The sequence below is a fragment of the Psittacula echo genome (genome assembly GCF_963264785.1).
Source record: "Psittacula echo genome assembly, chromosome: 6".
NCBI classification, from domain to species: Eukaryota; Metazoa; Chordata; class Aves; order Psittaciformes; family Psittacidae; genus Psittacula; species Psittacula echo.
Genome location: NC_137743.1, coordinates 46,305,082 through 46,317,674, shown reverse-complemented (window position 1 = coordinate 46,317,674; position 12,593 = coordinate 46,305,082). Strand labels below are relative to the sequence as shown.

Sequence of the window (12,593 nt, the reverse complement as noted above, 5' to 3'; positions counted from 1 at the left end):
CCCAGCACTCTTCATGCAACGCACCTGTGACTTCACCGCAGCCCCAGGCTAAATGGCAAAGCATGCTGAGGCACAGAGTGTAACATGTAATGTTTCATCCCTTTCCTCCAAAGTGGCATGAAGTTTGCCTGAGTGTTGTGCAATGCAAAGGAATCATCCTGCCTCCTCTTCTCTTGCTTTGCTCCTCAGTCAACAAAATTAGGCAGAGTAGTGAAGCAGAGCCAGATTGCAGGCATCCCAAATTAAAATGTCTTGTGCAAACATAGAAATAGAAGGTAATGGGATATACTCCCCCGTCCCCTCCCCCCTTTTTTTTTTAAGCTCATATAACCCAAATATAACAAGTTCCTGATCCGGAAAAATGCATAAATTTGTTTATCACTGTTTGCAACCAGAGATTTTTCTAAAAGGTCCCACCAATAGACTCAATGTGAAATCACAGCTCACCTTTCATACCAAAAATAAAAATTATGAGTGCATGAATATGCAAGCATTACAGTACAGGGAAATACTCTTGGCTCATAATACATTCCTTTGGAATATTAATGCCTCCACAAAGATATATGTATACACAACCTTCTACTTTGAGAATACATACACACATATACATGCATACATACTTTCTCCCCTTCCCTGTGTTTTTTACTTTACTAAGCTCGACTCACATTGTTATCCCCTGCTTTATATCAGGTTTATCACCCACGTTAATGCTTCTAACCAGCCAGGAAAAACGTCCAATTTAACTGAGCTGAGAAAGTACATACATCCAAGCCTGGACACTCCAATGTAACAGGGAACACTCTGTTGAGCACCCAATATCCAGCGAGAAGCCAGCACACAAACAAAGCTCCTGCAGACAGTGCTGTACAGATAATTAATGCTAAAGTCATCTCAGACATAAGAATCACCCCAGACCTCATTACCACAAACACACATTTTTCTCCATCTCTTTTGAAAGGGCTCAGCCCCCATGCAAGGGCTCACACACTCGAACATGAAAGGTGGTGAGATCAAATCTTCAAATGGTTTGATGAGGCAGTAACCAAAAGCAAGGTTACCCTGACATGTTAATTAGTCCACATTGCAAATATACTTTCTTCCTTCTCCCTCTCTTTCCCTTCTTAAACATAAGCATTAATATTATTGCCTATTAGCAAAGCAGATACGAAATTTAAGTGATTGATGAAGTGATTAATTTAATGATGCAGGGTTAAGGGTTTGGGTAAGGGAGAGCTTTTTTTCCTTAAGTTTCCTGATGTTGGGAATAACTAATTTTCTAGCCTTAAGTTTTCACTAACGATGCTGTACTTTCTACAGCTCAACAAGTAATTTCATCAATGAGCCTTCTAATGACAAATGACAGAAAAGGGGGTTGAGTTATGAGAGCTTAAATCCCCTTCTTAAAATACTCCTCAAATACTGCTGTTCATTAGGGATGCTACTACACTTAGAAACAAGGCTGCTCCTTTACAGAACACTCAAGAAGCCTGGAAATTCAGTTTTAAAGAGTAAGTAGCCATTGGATGATAACAGCACTTTCAATTAATACTAGAAGACTAAGGTGATGTTCCTACAGCCTCCATCTCTAACGGAGAATATTCTCACTCACTCTCAGCGATGCCCATAATGAAGCTTGCAAAGCAGGTTTCCTATTCAAAAATATCTCAATCTCTCTCACAGTCAGAGACTAGCATATTCCTCTGAAATTATCTTTTGTAAAAGGCCAAATCAATTCTGCCAGCTGCACACACACACGCACCCCGCTGGGGTGATGGACACATATATGCTCATACTATCAGCCCAAGGGGGCACACTTGTTCCTGCTGTCTCATGGAAAACAGGGAGCACACACCTGCTGCAACACCAGCCCCAAAGCTGCCCAGAGCAAAGGGCATTTAAAATGGCTGGGCTTTGCACGCCTGCCATGGAAGCACAACCTCTTTGCTGATGGCACCAAATTCAGACCAGCTGAGTTTTAAAAGCAGAAAAAGCAATGTTTCCCTAGACCCTATCAAGGGCAGCAAACGACTTCTGGCCCTGGGAAGATGAGTTGTTCCCCTCACCCTGACTGCAGGGAGGGCAGTAATGCATGGCTAGAGCTGGTGAATAACAGCAACCTTGGATGGAGCACCTCTAAAAGGAAGGCAGGTGGTATCTAATTAGACCAAACAGAGGCCATTCTCTACAAATTGAGCCAAGTGTGCAGCCACAGTAAGGAAGATCCCATACTCTTTAACACACATTTCTTACAAACAAGTAGGCTTTCCCAGGCTCTCCATCCATCCTATTACTAGAGCCATGACATTTTCCAGAAGCATCTTCCAACTTGCTGAATTTTACTAAAAGCCAGCCTCCCTTGTATCATTCACAAAGGCTCTTTCATTGCTTCGGGGTCCCAATGCATCTTGTGGTGCTTTGCTGGTTTTAAGAGGTTAACTCCAGCCTTTAAAGCCATCCTCAGTGCCCTTCTGGGCCACACCTCCTTAGTACCCAATTAGCACCTCATTAACAGCCCACAGTGCTTTCTGGTCTTGCCACTGTGACTTTTAACCCCGTGGTGCACAGAGTTTAAATTACTTTTCTCTTTTTAGCTTTAGCATTTAATTTTGAGCAAGAGGGACACAACAGCATACGCTAGAGCAGCCTCCCCTCCCCAGCAATAGTTGTATGCCCCTGCAATGTGAGGAGAGAGGCCAGAAGACACCAAAAGGAAATGGGTCCCATGGCTGCACTGCACTCTTATGCCGACAATTCCCTCCTCCAAAGCTGTTCCCAGCAGATGGCCCACAGGCTTCATGCATAGATATCTGGCCCAGACAGCTCTGAAACAGTTTTATCAGTCCAGAAATATGAAGAGATCAGAGAGCCAGTGCTATTTTTGTGCTTCCAGTGATGCATTAGGCAAGTGCCATTCCGGAGGAGCCCAGCCACAGCAGTGGCCAGCAGATGCCTACAGCTGTGGGATCAAACAAGCAGGCAGGGTTTAGCTGAGACAGCCCGTGCTCAATCACACAAAGATAACCATATCTTCAGCAGCAGCTTGAATGGCCCTGCATCCCCAGGGACCTTACCCGGTTGCCAAAGCATCTGGCTGCCCAGGACCAGAGCACTGCAGTGAAAGGCTGTGGCAGAAGAGGTGATTGCTTTGGAAACTAGAGATATAGCATGCAGAGGATGGCAGCCTTCCCTGCCTAGAGGAGAAAAGCCCTCTAGCCTTCTCATTGCCTAGGATAGAAAATCAAGTCATCCACAAATATCAGAGGGACATGCTGTCTCAGAACCATGTGCAGTTACCAGTGAGCACCCTGCCACTGCCTGCTAAATACCAAGCTCCTCTTCCAGTCTTCCTGCAAAATAACATTCTGCCGCAGGAGGCCCTGAAAAGCAAGAGGTGACACACACCAACCTGATTACTTTAATCACTACCAGCCAACAAAGTACACCTACACTCCAGTGGTTCTCCGCTATCCCTGGCCCCTCTTTAGGATGCAACAACCTGGGGGCACAGTAACAGCCACAACTCCATAGGAAATGTCCACTACAGCTCATTTTGGTGATATACATCCGGAAGAGTAAGGTTCAGCTCTGCCCCTCGGAACTTGCTAGAGAAATATCCGTATGTTTCAAAGCCTATTTGGCTGGTGTGGGTTTCCCTGCAGGAGAGGCACGGGGTGAAATCAGCTTTCATCCCAAATTCTTTGTGCCACCTTCTACAAGTGGAGGAGGTGGTCTGCTTAATATAGCCTGCTCTGGAAGGGCTCCAGCTTGCCCTGGGGAAGTGTAATCCAAGTTCCCCACTGCAGAAAGTCAAACCACACTGTCAGAAATTTCTCGGACAGCGAAGCTCTCCTATTCAATGCCAAGAGCCAGACAGCAATATTGAGACATTCAACAGCACAGCCAAGTGCCCAAGCAAGGCTATTTCCGTATGCATGCTTTCTGACAGAATTTGTGACTCTGTCAATACCACACCAAGACATTTGAGCGTCTCCAGCAATCACCCTCTCTTCTACGGCATTTAACCAAAATTCCTGCATTTGGAAGTCATTGTCTGCAAGTCCTCAAACAGGCTTTTTTGTAAGCTCACAGAGGCATGCCCCCTCCTTGCCCCCTGTTCCTGAAGCATGAGCTACTTATGGTGCATTTACCAGCTCAGCAAAAGCTACATATAACAAAAAGGGGCAGAAGAAACCCATAAAATTCGTCAGTCATCCGCCTTGCTTTCTGAGCACAGTGAACCCAAAGAATGGAGACCGCAGCCCATGCCTCCTGGGAGAGGCATAATGCTGAAGAGAAAGAGCAAGGGGGCTGTCAGCAGAAAGCACAGCCCTATACATTGCACACATGCTTTTATGATTTCAACCTACACTCTGCCCCCTGTCATGTGCATGTCCTCACCCCCTTGCAGGCAACGTGCTCAGTATCCCCCTGGCCACCCGTCCCTCCACATCACAGTGGCACTGTGCTGCTGAGTCAGGGAGCACACAAGGCCTGTAAGCCCAAAACCCCTGCATCCAGCCACGCTCTGAGTGCTGAGCCAGCACCACTTGGGTATCACTCATCAGCAGCCCTGATCACAGGACTTGCTGAGCTAGAGGTTCTCCTTAGCCCTACACTGTCATGGGTTAACAAGCAGGAGAAGACACTGAGGCAGCCAACTTTGGGGGACCCAAGGCATCCCACCAGGCAGTGGAGGTGTCATCCTGGTTCTGCTCACAGGAGAGCATCATAGCAAGCTGGTGAGGCAGAGAGCCGAGAGCCTCAGCTGCACACTCTCCTGCCCAGAAATAACTAGAGGAATCAAACAGCAGGCAGCCTTGGCAGGAGCCCTTGGGGAGCCCAGCCTCACCACCTGCCAGGTGTCTCCCAGGCACCTTTCCCAGCTTCACCAGCATCTTCTCATGCTCACATTGTCCAGAGAGCAGTCAAGTTCTGCAACTGCATCCTGGTGGGTTTCCCCTCCAGATTTAATTCCCTCTTGTAGTTTTAAGTGGGACATGCGTGACCAAGATCTGATGGTTAGGATGGAAGCATTGTCCCCAGACCACACAGGTAGCCATGCCCCTGACATGCAATAGCAAAGCCAAGTGCATGTTATCAGCTCTGGAGCAATGATTAAAGCGCTTCCCACTCTTTTAAGACAACATTATTCCAGTGATGCTATGACTTATCACTAGGATGGAGGGAAAGTAGAATTGCATTCGTCTAAATGGCCTCTTTTGTCATGCATTTTGCAAGGCATTGAGGCGTGAAAACTTTCAGAGAAACTGGGTGAATCCAAGCTAGGTGGTTATCAGGCTAGCTACAGACCCGACATGATGGATCATCTTCATTTTCCCATTCCTGTCCTGCATACAGCAAATCCATTTGCTGGGCAATTAGACTCCAGTCATTACATTATGCTAAAAAGACATGCCTTTTGCAGCACAGGAAACCCCAATCAAGAGAAACCCAGAGCACTGCCTGCCCATCCCCACCTGCAGCAACACCACCTCCCCAGCACACCAGTGAGCATCACTCTTCACCAGAGACCTCCAGCAGCTCGCCTGGTATCAATATCCGTGCCACTCTCCCTTACCCACAGCCCTCAAAGTTTTGGGATTAAATGAAATGGCCCTTGGAATGATTTTGGTAAAGGCAGTGAGCAGCACAATAAAGACAGACAGACCTCCTCCTGCAAACTCTTTTTATAACAGCTGTTAACCAGCCAGTACTCCTGCTTTCAGAGTAAAACACACAGTGATCTAGCTACTGTCAGCTGATATGGGCTCTGCAGGTTCCCCATCTCTCTCATGCCACCACAGCCCAACCAGTCATTACCCCTCCTCCTCTTCTCCAAGCATCTCCCCCTTCTCCTGCAATTTCTTTCAGAGTCCCTTCAATTGCTTCTGCCTTCCTCGAGCTCACGTCTGCTATTCCCTTTGTGTGTGTGCGTGTTTCCATTACTTCTGGGCGAAATAACTGACTAGAGGGTCAGTCCACCTGAAAATTGCTCTCCCCAGACCTAAATGAAACAGATGGGCATTGATGATGTTTTGGGAGAAATTAATCAGCCTGGACCAGCGGCAGCACCAGCAGCTCCCTTGGCCCAATCTCGCCTAATGAATTCTGAGCTCTCTGTCTTAATGGCTCCTGACAAGACTAATTTACTCTTGTAAGTGATTAGAGGTGGAATGATCTCTTAATTGTTGCTTAAGATTCCTTTCAACATGGCAGGCAGCAAGCAGGGACTGCTGGGTTTGGTGCTAGGTGAGGCTGCCCCCCGGGATGCCTTATTAAGGGGAGGACAGAGCTGCACAGGGGTGTTCACTCAATGCCACGGTGATGGGCACTTCTAACAGATCTCCAAAAAGAAGATGCTGGGTTTTTTTCCTCTAGGAAAGAGGCACCACATGTTGTCCTGCTACTTACACCTCAGTCAGAATATATGAAAGGTGTTCCCAGATGATGCTTTTGAAAAAATAAAAATAAGCCTAACTCAGAAAGCATCTACCAACAGCAGAAAACACACAAACACTGTTTTCCAACATTTTCAAGGCTGACATTTCCCTCTGGCACATTTGGAAACAAAATCCCAGGGTGCCAATATTCTTAAGAGTGAATTTCATTTCTGTACAGTGCAATACAAAGTTTAAAAAAAATAAAATTCAACCCCCAAAGTAATTCCAAGAACAATTTTACTCTCACAATATCTCACTGGAAAGCAGACTGTCAGAAATCTTCCCCCATTTTCTGTCAAAATAGGAGTTCAGTCCAATTCCCATAAGGTATTTCAAGCTGAAGTACTTTGAGAACCACGTACTCAGTGAGGGAACATTCCCATTAAGCTGCTCCCAACCAGCTCTCACTCCTGCTCTTGCACAGCTGCTTCCTTCCCTGGGACTTGTCCGGGACACATCCAGCACTAAGTGTGTTTGCAGGGATACTGGCAATTGAGGGGCAGGGAGCATACTGAGAACAAAGCAAAGAAACCAGGTGTGAAGTAACCTGTAAGGAAGGGGGGCACGGGGGGCTCTGAAAGACTATGAAAAATAATGTGGATGGAAGCCATGGGGGATGGAATTAGAAAAAAATTACAGTGAGATCAGGTCCTTCCTTTCCTTACAGTGTCTGCAGTTTGCCTTCTGCCGTGAGTAAACGCACCCGAGCGACAGTGGTCAGTGTTACTGCACTTTGCAAATAAACCTGAACATCACCGGAAGACAGAACTCCCCAGGCAGACTGCTGCAGCTCCAGCAAGCCTTCTCCTGGGGATGCATCTTCGGGCAGAGCTCAGCTACCACCCAGGAGCTTCCACACCATCTATCTGAAACTCACCAGCAAGACTCCATATCCTGCCTACTTGCTCAGACACCACAGGCTGCAAAAGGTGCAACTGAGGGGTCCCCAAAGAAGAGATAGCTGGAAGCTCTAGCTGAGCTAAGCAATCACTAGAGGAAACCTCTCCAGAGTCCTCAACCCTTGAAAACTCCAGTGTCAACTTTGGTAAGGCAAGAGCCCTTTTTTAAGGAGGTTGCTGTTCAGGCTGCATACTTGAAGGAGGCATAGATGTGAGAAAGGGCCACCGTAGCCTCCTTCCTAGCCGCCCTCTGCTCCCAATCGATTCCTCCCACATTAAAAGCCAGTCACAAGCCCTGATTGAAGACCACAAGTTTAATGGACTGAGAGCCTGGAAAGAAGCCGAGAATGACTGGGTCGATTTCTGCATTTACTAAAAACCGATCCCTAGCTAAATAAAGTAATGTACATCTGTCAATCAAAAGAAAAGCATTTCTTTAAAGTTCTTCCATCAGAGATTTGGCAGCAGCAGACCCCCTACCCATGGGCACACCCCACTTACCCACAGGAGTATCCTCATTGATCAGCAGGTAGGTGTCAAAGAAGTAGTTTATGAAGTATGGCAGCCGATTGCCCCAACCTGGGAAGAAGACAAAAAGCAAGGCGTTATTTCCCCGCCATGTCATGCACAGGCCAGCGTGGCTGGGAGAGGCTCAGGACACAGAGAGATATGCATGCCACTTGGCATCATGGTGGTGAGGAGTAGCTGTGAGAGGAGGGCTAACAGGACAGAAACCACCGTGTGGTCCCCTGTAGAGCTGGCTGGGGAGCCACTTCCCTCTGCCAGCCTTTGCTTTTTTTAGTATTTCTTTTGCAGGGTGGAAGCAGAAGGGAAGGGGGAAGCCAACAGCTTGGGGACCAGGAACATCAATTATTGTTTTAGTGCGTGATTAATACCTCTGCTTCATTCCCACGGTTGAGAGCCTTTTGCCTTATCAGCCATCCCTGCAAAACCCAGCGTGCCTCTCATCACCCAATCACCTTTCCCTCTAATTGCCTCCTTTCACCTTTAATAACCAGGCTCACTTCTTTCTACTTCCTCTTTTACAGAGCTGGAAGCTCATGAGCCTGCCCCCGGACCGCAGCACCCTCCACCTCAGCCTCATTAGGTAACAGAGTTAAGTGCAGAGCACGTAGGAGAATGACAACTGCAGCCTGAACCGGGGAAAAAAGTCAACCAGGAAAGGTTTACCATTAGAGGTATGCAGGAAACAGAGTGGTGGGAGAGAAACATGACGATTTTCCAAAAAGGTCTGGTGTTGAGCAGGCTGTGTCCGAAGAATGTGTTTTCCTTGATACACAGCCAGAGCTGGCCAAGCCTGCAGGCTTTAAGAAATGCATTTCAGCTGCCAGGCACCAAAACCAGGGCTGTGCATGGGGAAGCAGAGGTTTGAACTGATCCAGCCAAAACAGCTCATGCCCACTGATGGGAGTCCCAGGAGGGGAAGAGGGAGGACCAGGGTCCCAAGCACAGCCCCTGGCAAAGAGGCTGGCTGGAAGCAATGGGGCAGCACTTTCCCGCTGTGACCCTTTGTAACTGCCTTTGGTGTGAGCAGAGCCAAAACCCAAAATCATGCAAGTATAAAAACAATTGCCAGCAGAGTGGCAGGGTGACACCCCCTCGCAAACCCCCACTACAGCAGCAGCAAATCCAGCCAGGCTCTCGTCAACACAGCCATTACAGAGGAACACCTCCACCCTTACCCCAGCAGTGCTACAACCACGAAGACACCACTTCAGGCAAAGGCACAGCAACCCCCGGATGAGACCAGGTGTCTAGGTTTCCCTGCTGATGACACTACAGTTTGCCACCACCCTCATGCCCTGCTCTTCAGCATCCCACCTTAAAAAACAAGAACCAGACCAAGTTTCAGAATCCTTTTTGCCTGCCCGAGATCCCAATAGAGGAACATGTTTCTGACACCTTTTGAGCAGAGGTCCCAGCTTTGCCCCCTCACAAACCTGCTCAGCATCCACAGGAAACACCCTTTGGGGGAACATGTGCACAGGATAGGGGAGCAGCCTGAGGCCCTACCAGGCTCCTTCTGTAATAAGACAGGCATTTTCATCACTGCCCTCTTTCCCAAGGCACCAGGTCTGTTAAACGCCCTGAGAAGTGAGAAAGCACTAGAGGCAGTGCTCTTGCAAAGGCACATTTAAATCTCAGCCTCTGGAGTTAAGTACCTGGAAAGAAAATGAGAAGGACCCCAACAAAATGGGTTATTTAGAGCTAATAGCATCTCCGGAGGCTTTGAAGCACACTCGTAGCTGGCTGCCGTGCCAGGTCCAGCAGGCTTTGAAGGGGGCAGATGAAGCTAAAACACACCAGGCAGCCTTACTGCAGGGAACTCACTTCTGCAAACCCCTCTATTTCAAAATACATTTGTTAATATTACCAATATACTAAAAATCAGTTGCAACTTCCAAATCCAGCAGCTGCATCAGGTGCTGGGAGGCATTCAAACTACCAGTCTGAGAGCACAGAGAAGCTATGTGTTAAAAGAGGAGGGCGACTGGCACCTGAGAGCTGGAGAAAGCTGAACAAGGGTCTAGAAGCAGAACTCTGCTTTGGGCTGCAAATCTCCGGATAAAGATCAAGGCTCTCACCTCACTGCCAGACTCTCAACATTCAGAAGGGCAGCGCACATTGGGAGAAGATGGAGAGAAAGCATCCAAATGATACAAAAATGTGGGTCAAAAGATACAAGCTATGGCAAAAGGAAACCATCCCCTTAAAACTATCATTTCCACCATACACTTTATTCCTTTTTCACATGCTACCAACAGGCTCTAAGGGATCATGATCAATGGTGTTTCGATGTGCTGGGTGATTTTCTTCCACCTTATTCCTGTAAAGCCTGCACCCACTTTGCCTTTCAGAGTCAGTACTTGCATCCTTGACCACTGCCCATCCAACAGCATGGTAATCATGGACCCATTTTTCTGGTTAGCACCCCTCAGTCCCTCCTAGCCAAGAGATTATGAAGGTCTTTGCTCATCTCCAGTGACTGCAGTACCTGGGTAGGAGCAGGCAGACTTCACTGCCCTGCCAGATCTAAACCCTCTTCCAAATGCACCAAGCCCGCTTAGCCTGCATTGCTACATTTACCCTTGCTGATTGCTTCTCCAGGAGCTTCGCAAGCTGTCTGGGAAGAGGCATTCCATCACCTGCAGTCCCCAAAGCATATGGCAGGGTGTCTACACACTTCTCCCAATTCCAGGCTCAAGCGTTGCGCTAGCACTTGCTTATCAAGGCCAGGCGCTCCTCAGAAAGATGAGAACCAAGATCTGGGCAGGGCAGGATTTAGGATACACTGCTGATCTGCAAGCTTCCAAATCTCTGTTTCCCTGCACTGCCTCTCCAAGGGTTTGCAGCTTGCTATCACCTACCTGCTGTGTCCAGCCAGGCACTTGGAGCAGGGCCAAGAACACACCAGCTATGGGTGCTGTGACCAACTGCACAGGGAGAGATGAAGGAGCAAGACCCCAGTCAGGCAAGCAAAAACCCACCATCCCAGTGTACTTCAATGAGATGTACTGAACCAGTCACATAAGCAATATCCTGGGAGGGCAAGGCAGGGGGCAAATTTTAGGAGCTCAGACTGGGGCAAAGGACTTACTGGGTTGTCTTCTTTACTTATTTTTTCCACTTCCAATGGAATGGCAGGGCAGTTAACTAGTGAGGCTATACTTGATCCAATACGACACCCGGGGGAGACTGACTGCATTTGTCAGTCACAGCTAATGTCATCCCTCGACTGCTTAATCAGGCTGCCAGTCTGGGCAAGTCATCTTGAGGCTTTAGTAGGGGAAAAAAAACTGCCTTTATTTCAAAGAGCACAGTGCTATAAAATGGACACATGCTTGCTATTGTTTATCAGCAAGTGCCACACAAGAACACATCCTCCGGCCTCTCTTTTCCTCCACCAGCACCCAGGGGCTTTAGCTCATTCCTGTAACAATCCCAGTTTTCATGGGGCTTTGCTGTACATTTACAGTTCTTATGCACCCTCTGATACGCCAAAGCCCGGTGCAAGAGGCACATTTTCTACACCAGAAGGCAGTTGTCCCACAAGCTTACACCCAGCAGCTGGGCTGGACCCCCCGGCCCACTGTCAGAAGCCCTTGTGCCAGGGACAACCAAGAGCATCATGCTCACAGGGCAGAGCCCGGCAATGGGAGGAAAGCTGATCATGGAGGCTCTGGCTGCCCAGAGATCTGCCCTTCCCTCCAGCTAGAATTAGAATAGAGGTTTTGCAGCTCAGAGAGGACTTATTTCCCATACAACATACATTAAAGCACAGTTCAGGTAATGATTTTGCTGCTGAAAGCGCAGGGAGAACCCTGACAGTAATATCTCTGCTGAACAGCTAACAAGCTTCTGGTTTCCATCCTCGCCTTTTAGCTGCTCCGACTAGTTTCCTTTAGGTTTTACTGACACAAAATGACCTATCAATATGTCTATCTCTAGGTCCACCACCAGCTCTGACTTTGTGAACCTGGACCAACTAGCCCTACCAGTGCATCCTCCTCCTCCAAGCATCTTTCCAGTCCCACCTTATCTCCCCCGGGAAGGACCACCAAATGCTGCATGTGTCCTTTTTCTGGCTGCAAGAAATGTGGCTGCATGGGAGCACAGTATGCAGGCACCTAGGCCCACACATGGTAGAGATGGGTGATCTGCTTACCCATAGCAGCAGTATCTCCCTTTGACAGCAACAATGCTGTTCTGCCTTCAGATATTCACCAGGAAACCACAAACACATAAAATAGTACCCTTGTACCTTGCAGACATGAAACCCAAGCAGGGAGAGGAGGGGAGAGAAGAGGACAGCACTGAGCAGACAGTAAGATGACTTACCCAGAGAGACCAGCTCCAGGAAGAAGAGGAGAAGCAGAAAGTTGCCGGCAGCAGAGTGACGCTTCATGGTTCCTGACAAAGAAGACAGGCAGTGTCAAGTCCAGTGCTTTATGGATATTACCTTGTCTCCCCAAAGCAGACTTGGGGATGTAGCCCTGCCCCAGCTTGCATCTTAGTGCCCCTGCACCGCAAGGGGACACTCAGGACATCAACATTTTGTCAACGCTTGCCTTTCATACAGGGCGCTTCACTGAGAAGTGCTGCCATGACCACTTTCCTTAGTTCATGCAGCCCAAACCACCCCTTTGGCAAGCGCCAAATGGAAACCAGGATTAACCTGGCACAGGTGACATGCTTTTTTTATTCTCCACTTTCTAAAGCGTATTTGCTCATC

The 12,593-nt window shown here is 48.1% G+C and overlaps 1 protein-coding gene across 1 annotated transcript in view; it reads right to left on the bottom strand.

Moving 5' to 3' along the window:
• The window catches only part of CDH23 (cadherin related 23), a gene marked incomplete at both ends in the record, with an annotated part of 200,662 nt that extends 188,396 nt beyond the window's left edge, over positions 1–12,266 (bottom strand). The window contains 2 exons of the mRNA XM_080621792.1: positions 7,841–7,918; positions 12,200–12,266. Coding sequence (XP_080477918.1) covers positions 7,841–7,918; positions 12,200–12,266 — 145 coding nt within the window. The remainder of the gene's footprint in view (positions 1–7,840; positions 7,919–12,199) is intronic.
• Positions 12,267–12,593: the final 327 nt, after the last annotated feature.